General features: G+C 42.4%; 1 protein-coding gene across 5 annotated transcripts in view; it reads right to left on the reverse strand.

Moving 5' to 3' along the window:
- The window catches only part of MAP3K5 (mitogen-activated protein kinase kinase kinase 5), a 154,075-nt gene that overhangs the window by 41,543 nt on the left and 85,764 nt on the right, over window positions 1-26,768 (reverse strand). For 3 of the 5 annotated variants that reach the window (XR_014786700.1, XM_084827628.1, XM_084827627.1), the window contains exons 8-13: window positions 23,885-23,997; window positions 22,037-22,196; window positions 14,850-15,003; window positions 13,612-13,719; window positions 8,619-8,668; window positions 1,088-1,156 (exon numbers count right to left, since the gene is read on the reverse strand). Coding sequence is in view for 3 of the 5 variants with exons in the window: in XM_084827628.1 (XP_084683754.1) it covers window positions 1,088-1,156; window positions 8,619-8,668; window positions 13,612-13,719; window positions 14,850-15,003; window positions 22,037-22,196; window positions 23,885-23,997 (654 nt within the window). In the remaining 2 variants the exon portion in view is untranslated. The remainder of the gene's footprint in view (window positions 1-1,087; window positions 1,157-8,618; window positions 8,669-13,611; window positions 13,720-14,849; window positions 15,004-22,036; window positions 22,197-23,884; window positions 23,998-26,768) is intronic. The other 2 variants (XR_014786701.1, XM_084827629.1) reach the window with 1 other exon arrangement.

Below are 26,768 nucleotides of genomic sequence, written 5' to 3' on the forward strand. Positions count from 1 at the left end.
ACAAGGGGGATTTGATGTGCCTCTTCCAATGGAACCAGCAACACTTGTCCAGCTGATTTAAACTAACTTTTCTGGATTGGTATCCTCCTGTTTCACTACTTTAAGTGGATCTGTTTTGTGTTTCACTCTGCCCCACACTTTCCTGTTGTGTTGTTTTGTGCGTGTTTCTTTGTTTTTGAAAATTTTACTAAAAGTCACTAAGCTATGGTATCATGAGTACTTGGTTTTACTGTGTTTTAGAAATATTGTGTGTTAATATATGTTAATGTAAACCACAGATATATTTTTAATATGGTAAGCAGTATATAAATCAATTACATAAGTTAAAAAAACAACAACCCCTAGATGTTCAAGATTTTATGGGCGAGTGAAACAAGGAACTGGAGTATCCCATTTAGCTGTATCACTGGAAAGTTGCCTTAGGCTTTCTTCACACAGAGCTTTTATCCTGCGATTGAGATTGCTCCTTCACAGAAGTTTGCTGGCTCTTTACATGACACGGTGACCCTCCAGGGTGTCTCCTGAACTAAATGCCCTTTGTTCCATTTTTAAATAGATCGCAGATAATGAGCTATCAAGTTTTACCCCCTTGTGTTCTGCTTGAGTTTCCTCCGTGAAAAGAGTTAAAGTGGCAAGAAGAGGAGCGAGATCAATGAAAGATAATGGAAAACTCGGCTATGGGGAGAAGGAGAGAGGAAGGGGAGGGGGAAAAGGAACCGAGTGAAAAAGGGAGTTGTTGTGATCCTGCATTTAAAACGGAAGCAGAAAGCCCCATTTTAAATGCAGGATTTTAGGCTGGTGTAGAGATGCCCTTAGTACAATCTGTCTCTCTAGACTTAAAACTACTTCTGATACAATAAAAAATAATGTTCTGTATGTACTGGATGTCTCAGTGGCTCTTTTGGAAGAAACTATCAATGCTGGCTAGATATTGGCACTATAGCACCTATGGCACTTATTTAGTTCATATGACGTGGGTGTGCTCTGTGGTGGCTCCTTTCTAATCTGATGTCATCATTATGTACCAACTTTGGGTTAGAAACCTCGTTGAAAGTTGCAATGGTTCATGCACTTTTAAATTACATACCAGTGGCGTGGAAGCTGTTGTAAGGTCAAAGGAAATGGAGTCATGTGTGCCTTTATGAAAACCAGAGACCTGGAATGATAAATCTTCAGCATTTATTATTCAGTGGACTGACAATCTTATCACTCTCTCTATATTAAAGCATGTGTGTTATCACCATCAGCTCCACCCAGTTATGTATTTTGACTTCTGGATGGCATATACTAATTTGTATGTTTAAATAATTTGTAACTTATGTATTTACCTATTTATTTACACTAAAGTCATCATCTGAGGTCCTCCTCCGAGTGCCCCCCAAATGATGTGAGATGGATGGCTTCAAGAGGAAAGGTCTTTTCAGTGGTGGCACCCTGTCTGTGGAATATTCTCCCAAGAGAGGTTCACCTGGTGCCTACGTTATCATCGGTTCGGTGCCAGGTGAAGTTCTTTTTATTCTCCTGGTGTTTTTAAGAACTGTTTTAGAGCTTTTAAATCACTACACTTTTATTGCTCATGGTTTTGCTTTAGTTTATGTGCTGTAGCACTGATTTATTGCTGCTGATTTTATTTTGCTTTTATTATATACTGTTTTTATTCATTGCTTTATCATTTATATTTTAGGTTTGTAATGTATTATACACCACCCAGAGAACTTGGGTTATTGAGTGATTTAAAAGTATAACAACTAAATAAATACAAATAAAACTTCTGACCTACCAATTATTGTGAGCTAAGCAGATGTCTTATACATTTTTGTAACCCCAAATGTCACAGAGACATGGTACTCTATTCCCCCTTTTCTTTTTTTCTTTGTTGCTTATATCTAAAAAGAAAAGTTGGGAAACTGAATAAAGACTACTAATAAAAAAGGAGGATAGCTATCTATCTAACTCTCTCTCCCCCCGCCCCTGTCTATTTATTTATTAAAATGGTGCTCATTTGATCATATTGATCAGTTAGATCCCCAATAAAGTGAATGGGGAAAATATGAAACACTGCCTGTCTAAGATCCTGGAGCCTAAGGAACCCCAAACATGGTGAAAAAACATCAGTGTAACAGGTGTTTTACATTCATGCAGTAGTTACAGTAAGAAGGTGTTAATGGTTAAATATACATTGTGTTCACAGGAAATTCTGAATGGGAAAAAATACAGAAGATAGGTATCTGGGGCAATACTTTTAAACAGTGGGGTCATTACAGACCATCTCTCAGTATAGCTATACACCTGTACAATAATTAATTAATCCTTAATAAAACTGCATAATTAAAAAATCAAACTTAAAATCAAGAAGCAGTTATCAAATACATCTCAGTTTGTGACTTATCTGGCACAAACACCAGATTAATAAAGTCTTTTTCTAAGTATGAGAGAATTAAGCTCTATGACTAATTCCAGTTGCTGACAATTAAAAAAAACTGGCATATAGTTTACTGAAGATCATCCAGATAACTTTACATACAAATGTAAAAAATATTAAGCCTGTATTTCCACCAATGCTGGGATTTTTAACCTTTGTACAAGAACAGGATGAGTTATACTGCTGGTTAGGAATGATCTCATGCTTTTTTCTTTTTTTTAAAGAAGGACATAGGCTGCAGTACAAAGATGTGATGTGCCTCCCCCTCCCCCTGCAGATCCCAGAGCTCCAAACAGAATACAGGATCACATGTCCCCACTCCCTCCTCACTGAATTGCAGTTCCCTGTGTGGTTAGTCAGTGTCAGGAGACTTGAGAGATGTTTGAATTCTCCTCTAGTGCTTTGGAAGGGCTTCCATCATTACAAAGTGAGCTCTTCTCACCACCTGCTACAATGCAGAGCCATCAAAGTACCGAGGTCAATAATGTGATGCTTGCTGTATTTCCGACGTATTTTCAGTTTAGCACCAGGTCTTCAAACTGGGACTATAGAAAGTCCCCATGCAGACATGCCCTACACCGGGATGTTGAACCTCTTTCAGCCAGAGGACTGAATTCCGTTTCAGAGAAGTTTTGGAGACCACATTCCAGGGGTGGGAGGGGCTGAAGGCAAAAGGTGTGGTGCCAAAGCATCCCAAATACCAGCATATTTTAGCTTAAGGACTTTCCTGCCAGTAAGTAAGCCCTAGCAGAGGAATTTCAGCCTTTCAGAATGGGGGAAACTGCCCAAAAGCTGGGAAACCACCAAATAATATATGGTCAGGGGAAAGGAGCATGGCCACCTGGTGAACCCCCAGAGAGATGGACTGGGACCCCAGGAAGCCTGGATTTGGGCCCCGACCAGAAATTATGCACCCCTGCCCTACATAATTACTTACTTTACTGAAATATTTATAAGCCACCTTTCTGAACCAAGTCCATCCAAGGTGGTGAACAAAATACAGGTATAAAATAAAAAATAGGATATTATAATAAAATGTTAAAAGATAAAAAAACAAAACAAAACAACTATACATTAAAATATAATTCAGCCAGTATGAAAAAACTATTTCCAGAGCCATAATAATAGAAGATCAATAAAACAGCAGCAGGACCAATAAAACACCGCAATTAAAAGCTATTCAAAACAGGTGAATAGGCTTGTGGTATTGTAATAGGTGAATTGCACCAGATGCTTCTCTACAGTCAGTTGTGAGATAAACAGTGCAACAGAAACCATGAAAGTATAAGAGGTATACAGATCACTGTTATGGAGTCAAAGAACCAGGAATACAATGTGGTTCATTTGTACAGGTGAGGAAACTGGGCATCTTTTGGAAAGGAGAATCAAGATTAACTTTAACTCTCTAAGTACTTGACAGGGTAGCACAGTACACGGCTGGATTTGGAATGCCAGGCACCTGGTTCCTGCACATTATGATCCACTTACTGACACTATCGATCATCCAGTTGGCACTGATGACTCCCCTCTTGCGTAAAATACCTAAGTAGAACACCTGACTGATCAACATTCTCAACAGAGTAAACAACCACCTGCATGAGCTAAAGTCTGTGGGCACACTCACACGATCACAGGGAGAGGAGTAGAGGAACCAAACTGCAAGGAGCGGGAGGGAAACCATGACAAGTGTCCCCCCCACATGATTGCAGAACCATGCAGGGCAGCACCCATCCCTGCTCCATAGTTTCGTCATCGTCTTCCCGCTGCTGCGTCTGAGTATCCGAGCAGCCACCGCAGCGGGAATGGGGTCGTGCCAGCTGCTCCACCTGCTGCTACATGACTGCAAGCATAGAGATCAGCTGTGTGGGCTAGAGTGTTGCTGACACTTCCTGCTGCTCTAGGCAGCCATCTCTATGGTCACGCACGTTTATCCAAAGGGAGCCTCACACACAACATGGTCAGCCACCCCAGAGCCCCATACCCCCACTGCAGAGGGTGAGTAAAGAGGGTGGGTAACTTACCAATCATGGGCTGGGAAATGATCCCCACACGACACGTTAACCCACTGTGGTTCACATTCAGGAGAGACCCACGGCGGGCTAGTGTGTCATTTGAACCCAGCCTATGTATGTACAGTCAGGGCCAGAAATATTGGAACAAGGATAACTGTTTTGGCAGTTGGCCTCTGTACACCACCACATTGAAGTTGAAAGGAGACCCACCCAGATGCGAGCAAAGTCAGGACTTTCAACTGTAATTCAAGGGGTTTGACAAAAGTGGGGCACTAACCATTCAGGAAGTACAGCCAGTGGCTGTCAAGGGCTCCTTGGAGGCCTCTCTCAGTCTAATCCAGTAGCCAAGTCCAGACACAGACAAAGGGATTCCTTTCAAAGCTTTATTCTTCTTTTACAACTTAACAACTATACCGTTTGCAACTAGATCTGAACAGCACAGTACCTATGCCCTAAATTGGAACAGGTGGTCCCCGTTTGAAAGGGAATTACTGGCAGACCCCTGAACTTAAGGACTAGGGAGAGTCCCTCCCCTTTTCCCTTGGATCCTCTGGGCGCAGCCGTTGTTTGCGTGCCAACCGGGCACTATGCCTCCTTTCCGCGCCCTCCATCTGGTGCCACTCTCTGCGTCGGCGTCATGCGTCCACCAAGTCTGCTATCGGCGCTCTGTCACTCCCTGGACTGCTATCTAGGCTAGGAATGTTGGTGGGAGGAATCTCCGTCAGCTGTTGGCCCTGGGAAAGAGGAGCATGCTCCCCTCCCAGGAGCGACTGCTCTTCCTCAGAATCAGTACTACTCTGGGATTCTATGGGCTCAGTGGCCACCCTGACATCGGCATACACACACACACACACACACACACACATCGTTGGGGGCTCATAAGTAATGGAACAAACCAACATCATTTCAAACTGAAAGATCGCCTTTAATACCTGGATGAAAATCCTCTGCAGTCAATGACTGCCTGAAGTCTGGAACCCATGGACATGACCACATGCTGAGTGTCCTCCCTCGAGATGCTTTGCTAGGCTTTTACTGCAGCTGCCTTCAGCTGCTACTTGTTTGTGGGTCTTTCTGCCTTCAGTCTTGTCTTCTGTAAGTGAAAAGCATGCTCTATTGGGCTGAGAACAGGTGACTGACTTGGCCATTGAAGAACATCCCACTTCTTTGCTTTCAGAAACTCTTGGGTAGCTTTTGCTCTATGTTTTGGGTCATTATCCATCTGCAATATGAAGCAGCATCCTATCAGTTTGGCAGCATTCGGCTGAATCTGAGCAGAAAGTATAGCCCTATACACTTCAGAATTCATCCTGCTGCTTTTATCAGCAGTGAGGTCATCAATAAACACCAGTGACCCGGTTCCATTGGGAGCCATACATGCCCATGCCATAACACTGCCTCCACCATGTTTGACAGATGATGATCAAAATAGCTTTGGATCATGAGCTATTCCTTTCCTTCTCCATACTTTTCTCTTCCCATCATTCTGGTTCAAGTTAATCTTGGTTTCATCAGTCCAAAGAACCTTATTCCAGAACTGGGCAGGCTTTTTTAGGTGTTTGCTGGCAAAGGCTAATCTGGCCTGTCTGTTCTTGACCCAAGCATTACCAGTGGTTTGCACCTTGTTGTGAAGCCTCTGTATTTACATTCATAAAGCCGTCCCTTGACTGTAGATGTTGACAATGACATGCCTACCTCCTCAAGAGTGTTCTTGACCTGGCTAGATGTTGTGAAAGGGTTCCTCTTCACCATGAGCAGAATTCTGCGGTCATCCTATTTAGTTGTCTTCCGTGGTCTTCCAGACCTTTTGCTGTTGCTGAGCTTGCCAGTTAATTCCTTCTTTTTCAGGATGGTCCAAACTGTTGTATTGGCCTCTCCCACTGTTTTTGCTATCTCTCTGATGGGTTTATTTTGTTTCTTGAGCCTTCACTAGCATGGACACCTCTTTGGCTCTCATGTTGGGAGTTCCACTGAACAGCTACCAAATGCAAATGTAACACTCAGAACCACCTCCAGGCCTTTTAACTGCTTGATTGGTCATGGGGTACCAGGAAACAGGCCACACCTGGCCATGCAGCTGCTTGTCAGCCATTCAGTCCATTACTTATGAGCCACCAACGATGGGGGTGTGTGTATGCCACTGGCTGTCCTTCCTGAATGGTTAGTGCCCCACTTTTGTCAAACCCCTTGAATTACAGCTGAAAGTCCTGGCTTCGCTCCCATCTGGGTGTGTTTCCTTTCAATTTCAATGTGGTGGTGTACAGAGACCAACTGCCAAAACAGTTATCCTTGTTCCAGTATTTCTGGCCCTGACTGTAACTTTCTAATTTCAGCTGGGGTTAGCAATGTTGTTGATTCTAGAATGGCTCTGTTATGTTTGCAGAGGTATGTTTAGCTTTTGGTATATTTGTTAGGTGGAGAGAAGGTATTTGTTTTAGATAAAGGGATATATGATACTGTTTTAGGTGAATTGTATTCTGGGAGTTTTAGATTAAAAGGAGCAGGGAGGAAGAGGAAGTGGGGAAAAGAGTGTGTGTCTATGTTGGTTTTAGTTTTCATTTTAGTGACTGCCTGGAATAAAGAAGCTTGAAGTATCTGTCTATGGTGTTTTGGAATTCTTACAATACAACAGTTCTGAAGGTCTTTTAAAATACCAAAGAGGCCAACCACACAACCCTTAGGAGGAAGTTCCTTAAGCTAGAGGGCCACCACTGGGAAGGCCTAGTCCCAAGTGCCCACCAATCTTAGAACCCAAGCTACTAATGACAAAACAACAACAACCTTTTGCACAAGAGAATTACTGCTATTCAAGAAGCCCTGGCTCAGGATTCAAAGTCACATTTAAACGATCCCTAGATATCCTGTTAGTGTTTATTTTTTAAAGGACACCCTCAGTTCTAAAGGAACACATTCTAACTAATGCTGCTTTCAACAATCCTTTTAAAGAAAAATGTCTTCTCGGCCACATCTCTGCATTAGTCATAACATACATTAGTCATTCCTTAACATGAGTTTGTCTCACAAAGCGATACTTTTGTCAACCTGTTTTTATGGAGGTACATACAGGCTTACAAAATATTTTTTTAAAGGGAGGTAACATCTTTTATTATTATTAAATTTATTATTAAATTTATTAATCGCCCATCTGGCTGGTCACCCATCTTGGTAATCATCTTGGTAACATCTTGGTAATCTTTCCACATGCTCTTAATTTCTCAAATCCATCATGCTTCCAAGTGTGTTCTAGAAAACACTATATCTTGAAAGTTTTGTGTCTAGTACCAGAGGCAGTTTTCTAGTCCAGGCAAAAGTAGTCCTTTTCAGATTAAAGCACTAACATTTCTAATTTCCTGTAAAAATATTCCCTAAATGGCAGTAAAATATAATTATTTCCATTTTAGTTACATCTACATGTCTACATATTTTGGTATGATCTTTAAGAAATGGTAAAAATATTACATGCTGAAATCTTTTATGATGTGCATAAAAAACATTCAAATTACTATTTTGCAATGAAGTATTCTCTCTGGTATCATCTATAGCAGCCTTTCCCAATGTGGGGCGCAACTCCCATAATTCCCAGCAAGAATGGCAAATGCTAGCTAGCAATTATGGGAGTTGCACTCTATCACAGCTGGAGGGCACCAGGTTGGGGAATGCTGATTTATAAAGTCTGAGAGCCATTTTATATCGTTTATGGAACCAAGTGGTATTTTTTCCATGACTTGTACCACATCAGGCTGCATGTAGAGGTCATGTTTTTGAATGCTCCCTCATGGAAGGAAAACCTTTCTCAAACACAGAAAGCAGGAATGTCAGGAAAAGAGTTGATGACAACCTTCTCCCTGTTTCTTGCTGCTGAAACATCATTTTTGGTAGAGGAAGCATTCAAATATGCAATCCATACATGCTTCACTACCACAATTTTTCTCTGGCACATTACAACAGGGAACCGGTGTGGTGTGGAAGATAAGGTGTTGTGATTAGACTAGGAAACCCAGGTTTGGAATCTTGCTCATGTCTGAAGTTCAGTAACTACTTCTGAGTCAGACACTCTCACCCAACCTAAGCATAGAGTTATTGCAAAGATAAAAATGTGATAGCCCCCATGTATGCCACTCTGAGCACTATAGAGGAATGGTGAGATAAAAATGTCACAGGCAAATAAATATAAATAGCCTTACCTTACTCCTCTTATGGAGTCAGCACTGAAGTTCCATTCATGAATGCCTTTCTGTAACGAACAAATCAATCAAAATGATGCTTAATTCTTAAGGATACAAAAATTTTTAGCCTGTAACTTAAAAAAAGAGAAGTATTTGCACGTTATTGTCCTCCACCTTATTTATTTATCCTTTCATAACTGCACAAGTCACCTTCAGAAAATGAAGTAAAAATGAAGTACTGTGTGTGTGTGTGTGTGTGTGTGTGAATAAAATAAGTAAAAAGACAAACTATCCTAGTGCGTCTCCTTCACTGAATCTTGGAAACTTCTTTCCACCCTCCGCAAATCTCTATTTTGCCCAGTCCTCTTTCAAAACAACCCAATCACTTCCCGTTTCATCTGCCTTTTATATTAGATCAGCCTTCCCCAACTTGGTTCTCTCCGGATGTGTTGGATTACAACTTCTAGAATCCTCCATCCAGTGTAGTCCAACACATCTAGAGGAAACCAGGCTGGGGAAGGCTATGTTGGATTCTCACTTCAATTCATGCCCATTTCAGAGGGGGGGTGGGAGATGTAAATGAAGGGGTTAAGCTGTAAAACGTTTCCAGTTACATTTTTCATCTCTGAGTTTCAAAAAACAAACAAAAAATAACACCACCACAATCCCAACCCAATACATTCCCACTCTTTAAAAAAATCCTAGTTTCTCATAGATTTATATGACCCCTTTCATTTATGTTCTTATGTTCTCAAGCTGGTGAATTTAAATAAAACCAATCTCCTGGTGATTCTGCCAAAATTTCAGTCCACTGGAGTAAACATTTTAAGATGACTGTCCAACTCTGACATCTGTTCCTTGCTTAATAAAAAAAAAAGTCAATAGCAAAATAGCTTCAGTAGCCAATGTGAGACCACATGTCAGGGCTAAAGCAGCACTGAAAGCAGTAGCAGTATCAGTCCTGGCTGCTACCTGGTACTGCAGCTAACAGTTTGCACCAGAATGTCTAATGCTATGAAAACAATCTAGAGCGATCCAGAAGTTGTTCAACAGCCAGGAAAATTCAGCAAATCCTATCTACGTAAACATTCAGAATAAGACTGCCCAGCCATGATGGATTCCAAACAATGAGTCACGGACAGTTAAGACATCAGAGTGATCCAGAGGACAGAATAGCCCAGGACCTGAGACCTAAATTCAGTTTCCTCTCTAGCTAAGGGCACCTTTGGACAAGTCACTGCCTCAAAGGGTCAGTTCTACATCCATAAAATGGGAATAATAGTAACTTAACTCATACGGTTATCGAAAGCATGAATAAGATAAGGAATGAAACAGATTTTCCACATTATAAGCTCCATGGAAATGACAAAAAATATGTGATGTTTGTGGAATCAGCCAGATATTCAACATTGTTCTCCCTGAAGTAACCTGGGGAGTATGTTAAGAATAACTTTTTGACATGTGTAATACACAACAGACAACCTTAAGGTGGGTCACACAGTGAAATGCAGCAATAGCAGCCCTAGTGATGCTAAACCAGAGTGGCATTTAGGTTGTATATGCTTCACTGACCTATAACATGGAATCTTGCTTAAGGAAGCTAGCATAGCCAAATGGAGTCAGAAGTCTAACTACTACAAGGAAACAGCAGCCTTGCTTCTATAAAAGTTAACTCAGATTGATATCAAACTGGGGAGAGGTAACGAGTGGGGTACCGCAGGGCTCAGTCCTGGGCCCACTGCTCTTCAACATTTTTATTAATGACTTGGAGGAGGAGGTGCAGGGAATGCTGATCACATTTGCAGATGACACAAAATTGGGCGGGATAGCTAATGCTTTGGAAGACAGAAACAAAATTCAAAGTGATCTGGATAGACTTTGAGCGCTGGACAGAAAACAACAGAATGACATTTAATAGGGATAAATGCCAAGTTCTGCACCTAGGAAAAAGAAACCAAATGCACAGTTACAAGATGGGGGATACGTGGCTCAACAACACTACAAGCGAGAAAGATCTTGGAATTGTTGTCGATCACAAGCTGAATATGAGACAACAATGTGATGTGGCTGCAAAAAAGGCAAATGCTCTTTTGGGCTGCATTAATAGAAGCATAGAGGGCCGCGGTGGCTTAGTGGTTAAGACGCTGAACTGCAGACTGGAAGGTCGGCAGGTCAGCAATTCGAGACCCGAGTGCTGCGTGACGGAGTGAGCTCCCGTCTTCAGTCCCAGCTCCTGCCAACCTAGCAGTTCGAAAGCAAGAAATTGCAAGTAGATAAATAGGTACCGCCTCGGCGGGAAAGGTAACAGCGTTCCGTGCACCTCGGTGTTCAGTCATGCCGGCCACATGACCACGGAAGTGTCTTCGGACAGCGCTGGCTCTTCGGCTTAGAAACGGGGATGAGCACCGCACCCTAGAGTCGGACACGACTGGTTGGGGACACCTTTTACCTTTTAATAGAAGCATAGTTTCCAAATCCTGGGAAGTACTAGTTCCTCTCTACTCAGCACTGGTTAGGCCTCCTCTGGAGTATTGTGTCCAGTTCTGGGCACCACACTTTAAGAAGGATGCAGACAAACTGGAGAGGGTTCAGAGGAGGGCAACAAAGATGATCAGGGGACTGGAAACAAAGCCCTATGAAGAGAGACTGAAAGAACTGGGCATGTTTAGCCTTGAGAAGAGAAGACCGAGGGGAGATATGATAGTGCTCTTCAAGTTCTTGAAAGGTTGTCACAGAGAGGAAGGCCAGGATCTCTTCTTGATCATCCCAGAGTGCAGGACATGAAATAAAGTTAATGGAGGCCACCCTCTAGCTTAATGGGAATGATTAATGTGCTTATGTAACGTGATAATTGCCTGAAGTATATTCTTGAGGCCAAAGATTCATGGTATAAAGATTTACTCTACCAGAGCAGGCATATGGTCATGTTTGCAATAGTTTAAATCCAACAAATAGGCTATTTGCCAGGCTGATCGATGATCAAAGCTGAATATACCTACACAAGAATTCACTGTTCTTCATTTCAATTTGGTTGTTACCTTTATTCCAGGACTAAACATGAAAACATCAAACAGCTATTGCCTCAAGTTTTCTATATACTGTTACACAAAGAAAAGAAAATGAACAAAATAAAAAGGCTTCATATACATTGCCACAAAAAGCAGCTGAGGATCCACTACACTCTTCTGTAGTGCAAGAAAAACAAAGCACAGAAGAAATAATACCTTATGGGTTTGGAGTATCTGAGATGTCATCTGGGAGGGGGAAAAAAACTTATTCTGCTTCCAACTTTCCCTCAACCCATTCAATTCACATCTCCAGTTTTCTCCTCATTGCTTTTGCTCTCTGCTTCTAGTTTTTACTTTTAACCATAACTTTTTATCAGCTTTACCTTGGACCATTTATACATTAAAGGTAAAGGTGTCCCCAACCAGTCGTGTCCGACTGTAGGGTGTGGTGCTTATCTCCATTTCTAAGCCAAAGAGCCAGCGCTGTCCAAAGACGCTCCCGTGGTCATGTGGCCAGCATGACTGAACACCGAGGTGCACGGAACGCTGTTACCTTTCCCGCCGAAGCGGTACCTATTTATCTACTTGCAATTTCTTGCTTTCGAACTGCTAGGTTGGCAGAAGCTGGGATTGAAGACGGGAGCTCACTCCATCACGCAGCACTCGGGTCTCGAACTGCTGTCCTGCCGACCTTCCGGTCTGCAGTTCAGCGTCTTAACCACTAAGCCACCGCGGCCCCATATATTTTTTTTTTACCATTACACAGAAACAAACCTGGCTTGGCCATCAATGAAATCAACAGTGAGCAACAGCCAAATGCCAAACAGGTGTTCCAGAATTCCATTGTCTAGAGCTCTGTCTGCCAAGGGCACAACACAAAGGCCCAGTTCACATAACACAAGGGTGGTTAATAAGCCAGGGTGACTTGTTAACCACCCCCTGTGCCTGCCAGTTCCAAGTTGCACCATTTCTCTAATTACCCTCGCTGGGCATGAGTTGTTGTGACGTCCGAACCCAGTGAGGGTGGCTTGTTAGGGAGGTTAACAAACCACCCAGGACCCATGTTGCCTGTTTGTTAACCACCCCAACAAGCTGCCTTCACTGGGTTTGGATAACATGAGAAGCCGCAGGGGCGTGAGTTGGCAACCTGTTGCCCGTAGGCTGCAGTGATCATGCAAACCAGGTCATAGTGTGAAAGTGTGAAGGGAGAAATCTGGTCTTTGTATCCAGAGGGATTTCTACTTTTCCTTTCTTTAGAGACCTGACTCCAATTATTACATTTTCCAAATAAGGCATTCACTCTACCTGCTAACTAGTGGCAGCCTATACATGGAGCGCTGAAGCTACAAACCTAACTTTTTGTGAAGGTTGAGGAACTATTAGCGCATAGTTTACACCCACGTACATCTGTGCAGTGCTCTAAGGCCAAGTTCTTTAGTAATGCAACATCACAGTTGTCAAAACACAAAGAGATTAGCAATGGTGCTGATGGAACTCTACCATGAGAATGATTGATTCCCTTGGGAAAATGCCACAGCTTAGTGGCAGAGCACGTGCTTTGCATGCAAGAGGTCCCAAGTTCAATCACTGGCATCTGCTGGTAGGGCTGGAAAGACCCCATCAAAACCCCTGGGGAGCTGCTAGCAGTCAGTGTAGACAAATTGAGTTAGATGGACCAATGACTCAGTCGCTTCCTATGGTTATTGAGTCTTCAGTGTTCTTGCTCCCAGCACTAAAGTAGCGTGTATAGGCATGCTATCCTTACTACTCCCCTTTTTCCCCAGTAGTCATTACTTCCTCACCCTTGGGCTTTATTGGCTCTTCTGTGTTCCATTCCCCTTGCTCTCTCAAACATCAAAGGCTCTAAATCTTCTCTTGTTCCCAAAACCTCTCCAATTTCCTTTAGCCTCTTGCATTCAAGCAGTCAGCTATTACAGGATACAACTTGCATAGAGGAGATTGCATCTGTCTTTTGCTCTTAAAATGCTGTGGTGGCATCTTACCTTATTGTCAGGCATAACATGCCAGATAGACACTGTCTTCTCTTCAGCTTCACTATTAATGGACAGATACGAAGGCTGGTAGATTTTTGTGGGCTCTAATATTAAAACCTTTGAACACAAAAAAACACAAAAAATAGTACTAAGCTGCCATTATGTTAGCAGTTTCTTCAAAATGCCTAGGCATTTAGAAGCTGACATTTCTAGATATAGCTCTTGGGAAATCTGAAGATTAAGGACACATTGTAGACAAGGCATCTTTATAACTTTACTAGAAATTTTTGTATTTTGTTAGCTAAACAATTTACTGAATGCCTTCTGGCTTTCACCTTCGTAGCATCTTCGGCTTTATTTTATATTTTAGTTCTTTGGTTCGTGCATGTAAAAATGTCAGAAAATATTTGGATAAGGAAGTCACGCAGTCAACACTGCACTGTTTGACCTGTCAGGATTTAACACTTGCATTTCTTTGTGTGTGCACACAACAGCTTCAAGCTCATTAAAAAACTACATTTTTAAAAATTAGCCTGGATATGTTTTGCATTGTTGCATATTTAACTGCAACACAGCTGAAGATAACGACAAGCAATATGGCAATAGCTTTCATTCGTAGTGGGCCTTATTAATTTGGTGGTATCGGAGAGACCTGTTAATGTGCAGGTGGATAGGGCTAACATTTGGGCCTTCCTTTTTCTGAATTTATTCAAGGGAATGACAACAACATCCTTTGTATGATAAACCTGTAATAGTTCTGCATGGATTGGGAAGAGGGGAACCCCTACTATAACATTTTAAGAGGGACAAGTCTCAAATTATAGAATTCTGACATTACATTTTCTTTAATAGAGAAGGAAAAGAATCAACATATTGCCAATAAAACAAATAAAACTGTCACAGTGTTCAGGGTGGTGTAGTGGCTACAGTGTCAGATGAGGACAGAGAAAACCCAGGTTTAAATCTTCACTAAGCCATGAAGCTCACTGGGTGACCTTGGGCCAGACACCATCTCTCAGCCTAACCTATCACAGATGGTTGTTATGAGGATTAAAAAAAATGGCAGGTGGAGAACTATGTCCTGCTCCTCAGGGGAAAGGCAGGTTATAAATAGAATAAATAAATACATATGCAGTTCAATTCTTTGTGTTGTTCAAAGTCTATTGCCTTCCAAATAATCATGTTGCAGGGCAAACAAGAAATGAACACTGTTAAAAATTAATTAAAACAGTTTCAAATATACTTACAGGAAATCTAACTACAGAAACATCTGTCTTTGTGGCCTCAACTAGAAAGTCCATCCAAAAGTCTACAAGTTCATGTTTGGCTATTTGCTGTTCTGGATTCAGTTTCTTAAAGTGCTGATATATCAAAATAGTCTCCACAGTGGACTTGAGGTACCTAAGGACAAGCAATAAAAAAGAAAACAAGCTTGCAAGTATTTGTAATTAATTAATTAATTATCATATCTACATGCGTTATCATTCTTTTCTGTAGTGTCACATCACAACGTTGAGAGGCTGGTAGCTGCTGTATTTGTCATACAAGATGAGGAACATGGGATAAATGGCATGGAGCCTGTAGGGCCCCCCTCTGCTCTGCAGATGGACAGAAAAATACCATGTTTTTTCTATTCTGGAAATGCACAAATATACACTTTGCACTGCAGACGGTATCCATAGTGTTCCCCATATTTATTGCACGTACACAGTGCTGCAGAAACCCAAAGACCATCACAATTCCTTCAGGATATGGACACAATCAGGGGGGAAAAACAGATATGACATACATATTACAGGAACCACTACAAATACACTGGTGTCTATTTCCATAATATGTGAAGCAGCAGTTAATGTGGCACATAGGTGGCTTGCAGGAATCATTTAACCGAATGGAGCTATTCACCCAACATGCTAGCCCACACTCAGTGGTTGAGTGTGAGCTGTTGTTATGCTGTGCGTTGTTTGTTGAACTGTGGGTTAGCGTGTTGTCTGAACCCAGGCCATTTTCCACAGGGTGGCTTGTTAACCATGCAGTGTGGGTTGTTAACCACCCTGAACAACCCAACAACAAACTATGGGTTCTCAAGGTGCTTTGTTTGAGAAAAATAAGCCAGACTGCAAGTGGAAAATATCCTGGGTTCAGACAACACGCTAGCCCACAGTTCAACGTCAACCCACGCTCAACCACTGAGTATGGGTTAGTGTGTTGTTGTGCTTACCCAGTCAATGACTTAGTTTGCAGGTAATGCCAATTCAGGGGTTGTTTAAGCCATGAATTGGTGGGTCCATGGTAGAACGAGCAAGCACACTGCCTCCTGCCAGCTTACCACTTCCACTTGGAGTCATTTTCAGCAACAACCAAAGTTCTTGGGTTCTTTGATGCAGTGTGTGAACCAGGTACTAAAATAAGTAGTATTTTAGGCTGTGCTCTATCACAGCAAACCATGGGTTAAAACTCTGGGTTGTTTGTCCCTTAAAAACCCAGAGATCCGGGTTCACACATTGTACATTTACTATTTTTACCATCGCATCGGTTTTTATTATGTTAATTTTATTACGTTAATGTTATTGTTGTATGCTAATCTGGGAGAACTCCTGCCCTGAAAGGCAGCCCAGCAATATTTTAAATAAATAAGTCAAACAACCTAGGAACAGCACATTCTTGGGTTGTTTATGAAAGCTGATGCTGAGCGGAAGTGGCAGTGTGTGCACTCGCTGCCTCTCATGGCCCCAACTAACTATGGGTTGTTTAACTCATAGTTAAGTCACTACGTGTGACCTGGGCCAATGAGTACATCTGCGCTACGGTTCAGTGGTACAGTGCAAGCTTTAAATGTTCAGTTCCTGGCATCTTCAGTTAAAGGATCTTTAACTGCTTGTGGGGAAACATCTGCCTGAGACCTTGAAGAACCACTATCAACCAGACCTTATACAGCACTGGGCTAAATGGAACAAGAGTCTTGACAGCTCCTTATACCCCCTCCAAAAAGCCCTATTGTGGAACTTGGGATAATGCCTTTTAGTGACAAACTGGTCTTTAAAATTCTGGATTTTCAAATATTTGTCTCTGTAAGGCTTAGGGCGCAATCCTATCCAGATAGGCGGCCACCTCCAAACTCAGAAGCCTATCCAAAGCAGGGCAGGAGAAGCACGGAGGGGATCGTCCCCTCCGCGCTTCTCCTGCCCTGCATTTTTGGCTAGACAGCCGATTGCGGCTGTTTAGCCATGGGAGGGTGAAGCAGGGGAGGAGGCTGCTGCATGATACATTGGATGTGTCATACAGGCATTTCTGCCCTCCCTGCCTCAGAACGCCCCCAGAACGCCCCCTTTTAGCTGCTCCACACTCCTCTTGCGAGTGCAGGGGATGGGGCTGTTGGAAGTGTGGAAGTGGGGGGAGGTCGGTTCACCGGGAACCACTGGGGGGAGGTCGGTTCAGTGCGGGCTCCGAGGTTGGTTCCCGGAAAACAAGATATCCTACGGCCATCTAGCCACTGTCTAGAGGCCATAGGATTGCTTCCTGTGGTATCTAAGGTACTTTCTTGCTTTTCATTTCTCACCACTAAGATGGTCTAGTGTCAGACTGAATTATAGGTCCACTGGTAGAGTCATGCTGATAAAAGGTATCAGCAACAGCACCACACATGCCATGGGCTGTTTGTGTCAGCAATAATAAAACTTTTACATTGTTCTATTTAAACCACTCTGATGTCATGAACATAGCTGCCTTTAAGCTAGAAATAGGAGTCAAACAAGCATGTAATTCTAATACAGCATGCATTAAGTACAAAATCCTGTAACACTGTTATGCCAAAAAAATTACCTTATTTTAGGCTGGGCTCTATCACAAACTGGGATTTAATCTCACCAATGTGGAGGAGAAACAGCCTTAACCTTGTGTGCATTCTGCACTGATTGTTTAGTATAGATACTTTAAGACGTTGCATATATTGCTGACTGCTAGGTTTTGTTGTACTGTCAAGAAATAGGCCTCTCCTAAATAGGCAACAGCTGTTCTAGTACACATAAGCAATCTCTTTCTCCCTCCCTCTTTCTATCAGTACAAATGTACTGAATCATATTTTTCCTTTGGATTAGGTAATCAAGGTTCTCTTCCATTAACTAGTATATGTCCTTAATATTGACACACCCAAAATTATCTCACATTTACTATGACAATACACAGAGCTGAAGGCTAGAAGGTGCTCTTTGCCAAAAGTCTCCAAGTGGGACAGTATAGACAAGCTAATAAAAGAGACAATTGGGACCTCACTACACACAAAAAACATTTTTATTAAAACTTGCATATTCTGCCTTCTAATAGAAACACTCAAGGCAACTTACATCAAAACTGTTTTGTTTTAATCACAAAAACAAAACAGGAGCAATAGATAAAAATAATCAATTGCAGATCCCAAATAGCCAGGGAAAACAAATTGTGTTTCACCCTCACTTTTACATGTCTGCTGTGGTAGGAGGGTGGAAGATTTGAAGTAGAAAAATGATGTGCGGAGAAAGGATAAAATACTCCCTCCCATACCAATTCTCTGCTCTAAATCACCTCCACTCCCAAAGATGCTTTTCATAAACAAAGTAGTCATAGCATTTAAAAATACACATTTGCATTGAACTTGCTTGGCTTTAGTAAAAGAGTTGTACTAACTGGAAATGAAAGCCCCTCTTACTAGAGATGCTGAGAACTTTGGCAACTTCTCCCATTCTCACATTAACTTCCATAATATCAGTTCATGCTTAAACTTTACCAATGAGACTTAAAGTATTTTAAGACTGACTGGACTGTGCCCACAGTTTGCAGGAAGCAAAGGAGGAAAAACAAACAAACAAAAACAAATTACGGTATTATGTCACTAATAGGTGGTTTATGACTGAGAGATTCCTCCCAGAAGATATACTTTGAGACTAAGCCACAAAAGAAGGCAGAGCACCCTTTACCCAAATTAATACAAAGCTGTATAGTTTAGTGAACCTGAAACGCCTTGGTTCAAATTCCATTTTAGCCATTCAGTGGGTGACTTCTGCCAAGTCTCAGCCCACCTCCTAGGCTGCAGTTGTTGTAAGTGATTGTTCACATTCTAAAATACTACAGAAATGAAAAAGTATACCAGTTCCTTTAGCTAGAGGAGGAAAGCTACAGCACTAACTTAGTTACGTTGCCAGTCCGGTATTATTCAGACAACCAGGCTGTAAAAGGCTGTTGAAAAAGCCAGGTATCACTCAATAAGGCCCAGTCCTATCCATACTTAGAAAGGACAACCCACTGAACTTAGTGAGACTTACTGTTGAATAAACATGCATACAGGCTGCACAGATTAAGAAGTGTATGCATAGATATATAAAAATAAATGAATGAATATATTTATGTATTTATTATTACAATTATACCTCACCTTTTCCCCTCCAGGGTGGATTACAGGAGCCTCCTCCTCTCCATTTTATCCTCACAACTCTGTGAGGTAGATTAGGCTGAGAGTCAGTGACTGGCCCAAAGTCACCCAGTGAGCTTCATGGCCCCGTAGAGGCTAGAATCTGATCTCTATAGTCCCAGTCCAACTATCTAATCACTACACCACACTGGCTCTAAGAAATATACATTTCTCTGTATATAGTGTGTGGGTGCCCTAGACAGGGAGCTAACTTTACTTGCATCTCCACACTTTCCATTTTTCTTTATTTCAGGTCGTTGTTGTTGCTGCTGCTGTTGTTGTTGTTGTTGTTGCTGTTGTTATTATTATTATTATTAATTACATTTATTAATCGCCCATCTGGCTGGTCACCCAGCCACTCTGGGCGATGTACAATAATAAAAACAATAAAAATAGTTTAAAACAATAAAATTATACAATAAAAACGTATTTCTAAAAATACCCTAACCCACCCCAAATGCCTGCCTGAACAACCATGTTTTTAATGCATGGCAGAAGCTCATTAAAGAGGGGGCATGGCAGAGTCCCTAGGGAGGGAGTTCCACAGAGTGGGGGCCACCACAGAGAAGGCCCTCTCCCTTGTCCCCACCAGCTTAGCTGTTCTGGCTGATGGGAAAGAGAGAAGGCCATCCAAGGCTGATCTTGTTGAGCGGCCTGTCTGGTGTTGCTGGAGGTGCTCCTTGAGATAGGCTGAGCTGGAACCATATGGGGTTTTAAAGGTCAAAACCAACACCTTGAATTTGGCCCTGAAAACAACTGGTAACCAGTGCAACTCCTTCAGCACCAGAGTGATGTGATCACGCTGGCAGCTGCCTTTAATCAGGTGAGCCGCCGTGTTCTGTACCAGTTGTAGCTTCGGAACTGTCTTCAAGGGTAACCCCACGTAGAGCGCATTACAGTAGTCTAAACGAGAGGAGACCAGGGCATGATGGGAGCAGATGGTCAGGAAGGTAGGGGCACAGCCGCCGTATCAGGTGGAGTTGATACAGCACTGTCCAGCTCACAGCTGACGCCTGAGCCTCCGTGGATAGCTGGGAGTCCAAAATAACTATAACCTGTTACTTCCTCTGGGCCCAGTTATAACTCCCTCCCACTGCCCCTAAGTTTGACCTGAAATTGATTGATGGAGTTATGGTTGCTTAGCAACTGCAATCCCCTTTCTTCATCCCTGACCCTAGCAAAATGGCTGACATTTTTGATGCTGAAGGTGATATAGAGAACAATATCTTCAGGCATGATCAGTAAACTTGCTGCCTGGTACCTTTTGAAAAGTAAATATGGTGCAGAAATGTCTCATCAATCCAAAGGCCAGCCCTCAACACAACTTCAATCAGAGCATATAGCGAAAGAAGCAACTTAATTTCAACTTTTAATTGCCATTTTATTGACTAAAACAGAATCATTTTGAGTCAATAAGAGTTTAGGAATGAAGGGGGTTCAACTGGCCACAGAATCGGCATTCTGGACTGAGGGCACTGTTGAGTATTGTAAATGTCTCAAAAATGTTTACTTGGGCTGACTGAATGTATATATGGAAGTCTAAGATAACAGGACTGAGAGTTTCCAAACAGCCATCACTGACTGCTGCAAGAGAGATTCTGTGCTATTTGAAATGTGGAGCAGTCAGCCTACTCTGGAATGGTTTTGTATAAGGGAATGAGGGGTGGTGGTTGAAATCTACAAAATGCAATTGCTTGATGACCTGGATTCCCCACAGAGATACTCAGAACCCAACATTAAGGGCCAGCTTGGTGTAGTGGTTAAAGTGTCAAGACTAAAATTGATCAGATCCAGATTCAAAGTCCTTCTCAGTCATGAAGCTCAATGGGTGACGTTGAGCCAGTCACTGGCTGGGTTCACACAACAAGCTAAGCCATGGTGGGTAAGTTCCAGGAGTGACCAACAAAGGGTTAACAGGTCATGTGGGGGGCTTTCTCCTTACCCACGAGGGGTTAGTTACCAACCCTCAGAACCCACGCTGTGCAGCAGGGGCAAAGGGCCTTGCAGTGGATTACAGTGTCGTGTGGAGAGCTTCTATGGACTGACACAAGTGGCCAGAGAGATGGCCACCTAGAGCAGGCGGAAACACCACTGATGTTCCACCCCACATGGCAGATCTCTACGGCTGAGATCTGCCGTGCAGCAGAAGCCTGGCCGGCACAGTGGCCACTGGGATGTGTGGCTGCTGAGGCGGGAGAACATTGGAGGGGGTGTGGCTACTGGGGGGTAGGTAGACCTTGCTGCCTGGCATGGTTCAGCAATTGGGGGGGGAGGGCAGCCTGTGGTTCCCCTACCCCTCCACACAGCATGACTCAGCACTGCCACTGGCCCCTGTGAATGTCCGAACAGGCCCACTATCTCTCAGCCTAACCTCCCTCACAGGCATGTTGTGAGGATAAAATAAGGAGGGGGAGAACCACATACAACAGGGGCGCAGAACCTCAGGCCCAGGGGCCAAATCTGGCCTCCCCTGGAGTCCCAATCTGGCCCAACAGGAATCCCCTTTTCCTTGACCGCCCCAGCTTTTGGCTTCCCAGATTCTGTGCGGTTTCTTCCCCGTTCTAAAACGCTGAAATGCCTCTCCTAAGGCTTAATTATTGGCAGGAAGAGCTGTAAGCTAAAAAATTGCTGGTATTTTTGGCCCTGTACCTTCAGTCCCACCTACCAATGGAATGGGACCCCCAAGAACTTCTCCCAAATGGAATTTGGCCCTCGGGCTGAAAGAGATTCTGCACCCCTGATGTATACTGACTGGGAGGAAAGGTGGGATATTAATCTAATACATAAAATAATAATAAATAAAAAGAACATAGTTGCTCGAGCCCACATTCATAAATCTAAGAAAGAGAAAATATTCCCAATTATATTTCCACAATCTTTTTCAAAATAGTGAGATCAGAACAGATGTTGTATAATATAATTGCAATTATCTGCAAATTTACAGCAGTTTGATGTAATATGCACTGATGGTACAAGACAGCAGTGCTTTACCATGCTGGTGTCTTCAGTTTGAAAAGTTTTTCTGAAGCCTGGATCACTCTTGTGTGATCATTTGCCAGGACACTGGCTCCCAGGAAAAAGCCTACTTCCCAGTAACTCTGCAATTTCTCCAAGTTTCCCTTTTTCCCAAGGAGGCTGCTTATTTTTACTCCTGAAGAAATGAGAAAGGAAAAACACTGCATGAGACTACAGCTGTAATCCAAAACTCCAGTTAATGCACACTTAAGCTTGATTGAAGGCTTAAGGTAAGGCTTAAGGTAAGTCTTAAACTTGTATAACCGCCTGCAAAGCTGATGTTTGTGTTCTGGTTTACAAACTGCTTTCCCTCCCTTCTCCTTTGCTTAATTGTAACCCAATTTCTTAATTTGCTGAGGTGGTAGAAAGTGAAAATCTGACTGGTAACCTCATTTGATTCTGGACCAGAACTACTGGCATATGCTGTATTACTTTGCTGTATTTTATTGTTTGTACCTCACTGGGATTATTTTATAACAAAAAGCAGGTAAGGACTTTCTGAAATAAAATAAAATAAAAATGTGATGACTGGGATGGAATATACTCCTTTCACCCTGTCTTCTGAGTGCATGTTGTAAGAACCTGATAGCATTCCCTAACCTGATGCTCTCCAGATGTTCTGGATTACAACTTCCAGCATTCCTAGCCATTGGCCACACTAGCTGGGGCTGATGGGAGTTGGAAATCAAAAACACCTGGGGTTGGATCCAACCCTCATGCCGGCGGATTTCCACTCGCGCAACAGGATTTCCCTGCTCTCTCCTCCCCGCTACAGCTCGTGCTGCAGGTCTGCTGTAGAAGGTCCCCCAACCCTCTGAAGCAGATCTTATTGACATGCAGGAGGCTGCACAGGAAGGGGGACATCCCGTAGTTCCTCCCTCTGGTGGAATGACGCCATTGGATACATCCCCTGGGAGGCCAGGATGGGGGAGGCTGTTGTAGGCCCTTCAAACCTACCAGACCCTAAACAAACAGAATCCCAACAGAAATTGCTAGCCAGGATACTGTGAAGTATTAACCTTGATCCACTGATGAATTTCAGCATTTCTTCTTTCACTGTTTGCATTAATTTCCCTCCTCTTTAATTCTATAATTTTCTATCGGGCTCAGAGATATTTCAAAACAAATATCATGAAGATTAAGGAAACTCATCAGGCCTGGTAAAAATGGCAACATGTCATCCACAGAACAGTCTACAAATCACTGCTACTGAGCAGCCTTCATTGATTTCAGTGAGACTGCGTCAGCAGCCCTGTGAAAATGAATGGAGGTTTCACAGCTGCACTGTAACGCAATCTAGCTATTTAGAAAATTAGTCAGCCATAATAACTTCTCTATAATTTCTTGCATTAACCCTGGGACCCTTAGATTTCAGGTAAAATTGAATTTTTATAGTAAATATTATTACTAATTCAAGCAAGTGTAATATATTCTGTTGTTCAAAAAGAACAGCCATGGAGAAAGCTGAGCCCTGGAAAGACAGTGAAGTTCAACAGCAGATTATTTAGATAATTAGAACCAACAGAGTTCACCCACCCCTATTCATAATTTATCTAATAGTATTCCTGAGTCACCATGAATCCCGCTTTCTTTACTGTCTCTGTAAGATAAATTTAACCCAGAAACTGAACTCTGTCAAGATGATCACAATTGGCAGGATCAATGTGGTAACCTAAAGTTATACCTTTTTAATGGAAAAAGTAGCTGAAGTGCAGAATTACTAACTAACAACAAACTTTGTCAGATTGTTTCCTGTAAAACAGAGGGTGGTGAAAATGCTGTCACTGAATTTGGTTTGCCGGTGAATCAACAGGCTATAATTACCAACTTTCCGTAGCTCAAAAGAGGTATCAAACTGGTGTCCAGCGGCCAAGAGGAGTACTGCATAATTAATTCCTGACTGTAATGTTGGTTCTGACTCAAATGCCTTCTTGAACCTAGAAGAACAAACAAGTTTATTTTTTAAATAAGGCAGTCTTGCAAAGGGAAAATTGCATATATTTTGGGGATATTCTTAAGTGGTGATCATCAGTGTGCTCAATTCAATTAGCCCATTCAGGCACAAAATACTCTGCTGTTTTCCATCCAAGCAGCAGGGTTATTTTAGGAAGCCAATAGCTACAGAGCCTTCCCCAACCTGGTGCTCCAGATGTTGTGAACGTCAATTACGATCAGCTCCAGCCAGTATGATCATTGGTCAGGAATCCTGGGAGATGTAGTCCAAAACATCTGGAGGGTACCAGATGTTTTGGGGAAGGCTGTTTATATCATCCTCCCACCATTTCCTTCATATTCTCATGTGTTTACGCCATTGTGAAAAACATATCACTTGTTAATAGCTTTGCTGTTTTGCAGTATGAACTTTAAATATAAGTTCTGAACATTAGCATTAAAAGTTCTTTTGACATTTATGCTAAAATTATGACTTCAGCCCACTCATTCAAGATTAATATTGATGTCAGACAGTAGCCTTCATATTTCTATTTTAAAATGGATTATTCATACTCAGTGATCCTCTGGGACGAGGGAAATGTATGCAGAGGTATATAGCATTCCAAACTAGAAGTAAAGATATATAAAAAGTATGCAAGATCTTTCAAATTCACAACATAAGAAGAGACCTGCTGCTGCTGGATCAAATCAAAGCATCCTGTTTTCTACAGTGGCTAACCAGATGCCTATGGGAAGCCAACAAGCAGGACACAATGGCAGCAGGCCTCTCTCACTGGTGTTCTCCAGCAACAGGAATTCAAAGGCATGCTGCCTCTGATCATGGAGGTAGCATATAGCCATTATGACTAGTAGCCACTGACAGCCTTATCCTCCAATAATTTGTCCATTATATAATTCAAGCATTCAAAGTGTTTCACAATAATAATCCCAGTAATTATTAAAACAATCCTGTAAGAAAGGCCAGTATTATTATCCCTACACTTCAGCGGGGCAAAGGCTGAGGGAACCGTGGCTTGCTTAAGGTCACCTAGTAAATTCATGGCTGAGGAGTTTTTAACTGGGTGGGCATCTCAGCTCACTGTTTACATCAGGGAAAAGCAATCTGGCCCATGGGTACATTTGAGAAAATGTCCTGGGCATCATCACAAAATGGTTGCCATGGGAGGTATAACAATGGACAAATGACCTGCGTTACAAAGGACAAAAGACTGAGCACAAGGCAGAGGTACGGTCTAAGTCCTCTTACACTAATCAATTCCTTTTAACCCACAGTTTTCAGTACCACCAGAAGCCTATTTCACAGTGATCCCAGATGCTGGTATGAAAATGTGTAATTATTTTAATAAGTGGAAGACGTAGGCCACCTTGGTGGGCACCAAAAAAGGTGTCTGGGGCACACTAGTGCCCATGGGCACCTTGTTGCCTACCCTTCTTTTACACCCTAAGGGCCGAACTACACACTAAATGTAAAAATAAGTAAACGTAGCCCGATGAGCCTTTTTTGTTTTAAAAGCTGCCAAGTGAGGATAGAAAAGCAGTGGGAGGGACAGTCAACCCTTTCCCATCCACCATTTCCTATCTTCAAATCACCCCCAACCAGACACATACAATGGCTTTCCTCCCACTTGAACATGGATTCGAACCCCTAAGGGACAAAGCTGCTGGGGGTGGGGGAGTGTAGGGAAAGGGTTAAATATGCTCTCCCAACTGCTTCTCTGCTTTCAGCTGCCATCTCACAAAGTGGCTTTTCAATCAAAAAACATAGGAATGCAAATCATTGATTCATCTAGCTCGGTATTGTCTGTTCTGACTGGCAGCAGCTCTCTGGGGTTTCAGACAGGGGTCTTTCCCAGCACTACCTGAAGATGCCAGACATTGAACCTGGGACCTTTTGCATGCAAAGCATGTGCTCTGTCACTAAAATTTTATATATATATATATATATATATATATATATATATATATGAGAATAAAAATGTTACTGGGCTACAGTCACACATGTTCGGCAATTACATGGCACCAGCTCTTATTGCTGTTTTCTTTAATGCTGTTGTACATGTGCTCCCCATTTTATTGCCTGTCTTCATTGTGTTGCAGAGTGAGACATGACAAAATGAGGAAGGATGTTCAAACTAACAAAATGTTCATTTCCAATGAAAAGCCTTTCCCTCCTTCCGTAAAGATTGGCAGGGAAAGAAGTTTTCATTCCTGCCGTACACCTTTAGGCATCTTCATTATGGTAAATGGAAAAGTTCATCAAATAAACCGGGGTGGCGGGGAGGATCTCTTTTGCTGCAAGTGTACTAAATTTGGCACTGGCTGTTGTATCCAACTGAAGCCCCTCTGCTGATGGAAGGCGTTTTGATCCAGCAGAGAATTCCATCCGCAGAATGGGGAGGAAGGGAATTTTCATCAATAACTCCTTCCCCCTGAAGTGCCATTGGAGGGACAACCATTGGATTCAACCCTGTTTTTTTGAACATTTAAGATGCAATCCTACACAGGTTTAGAAAGGAAAAAAAGCCTACAACTCCCAGCATAGGACTTTTTTTCTGTCTAAATGCACACAGGATTGCATCTTTAATTGCTTAAATAATCCTTTGGATAGATACAATTTCAGATCTTCAGAAAACATATCTTATTGGTACATGACCATTTCTAATTCTAATACCTCTGCTGAACAGGGCAGACTAGGAATGTGTCTCCACGACAACAGAAGGAGAAGCGAATAGAGGAGTATGAGATGTTTTAAAAG

Source organism: Heloderma suspectum, chromosome 1, assembly GCF_057233095.1.
Source record: "Heloderma suspectum isolate Gila_16-S chromosome 1, 16-S_ref, whole genome shotgun sequence".
Taxonomy (NCBI): domain Eukaryota; kingdom Metazoa; phylum Chordata; class Lepidosauria; order Squamata; family Helodermatidae; genus Heloderma; species Heloderma suspectum.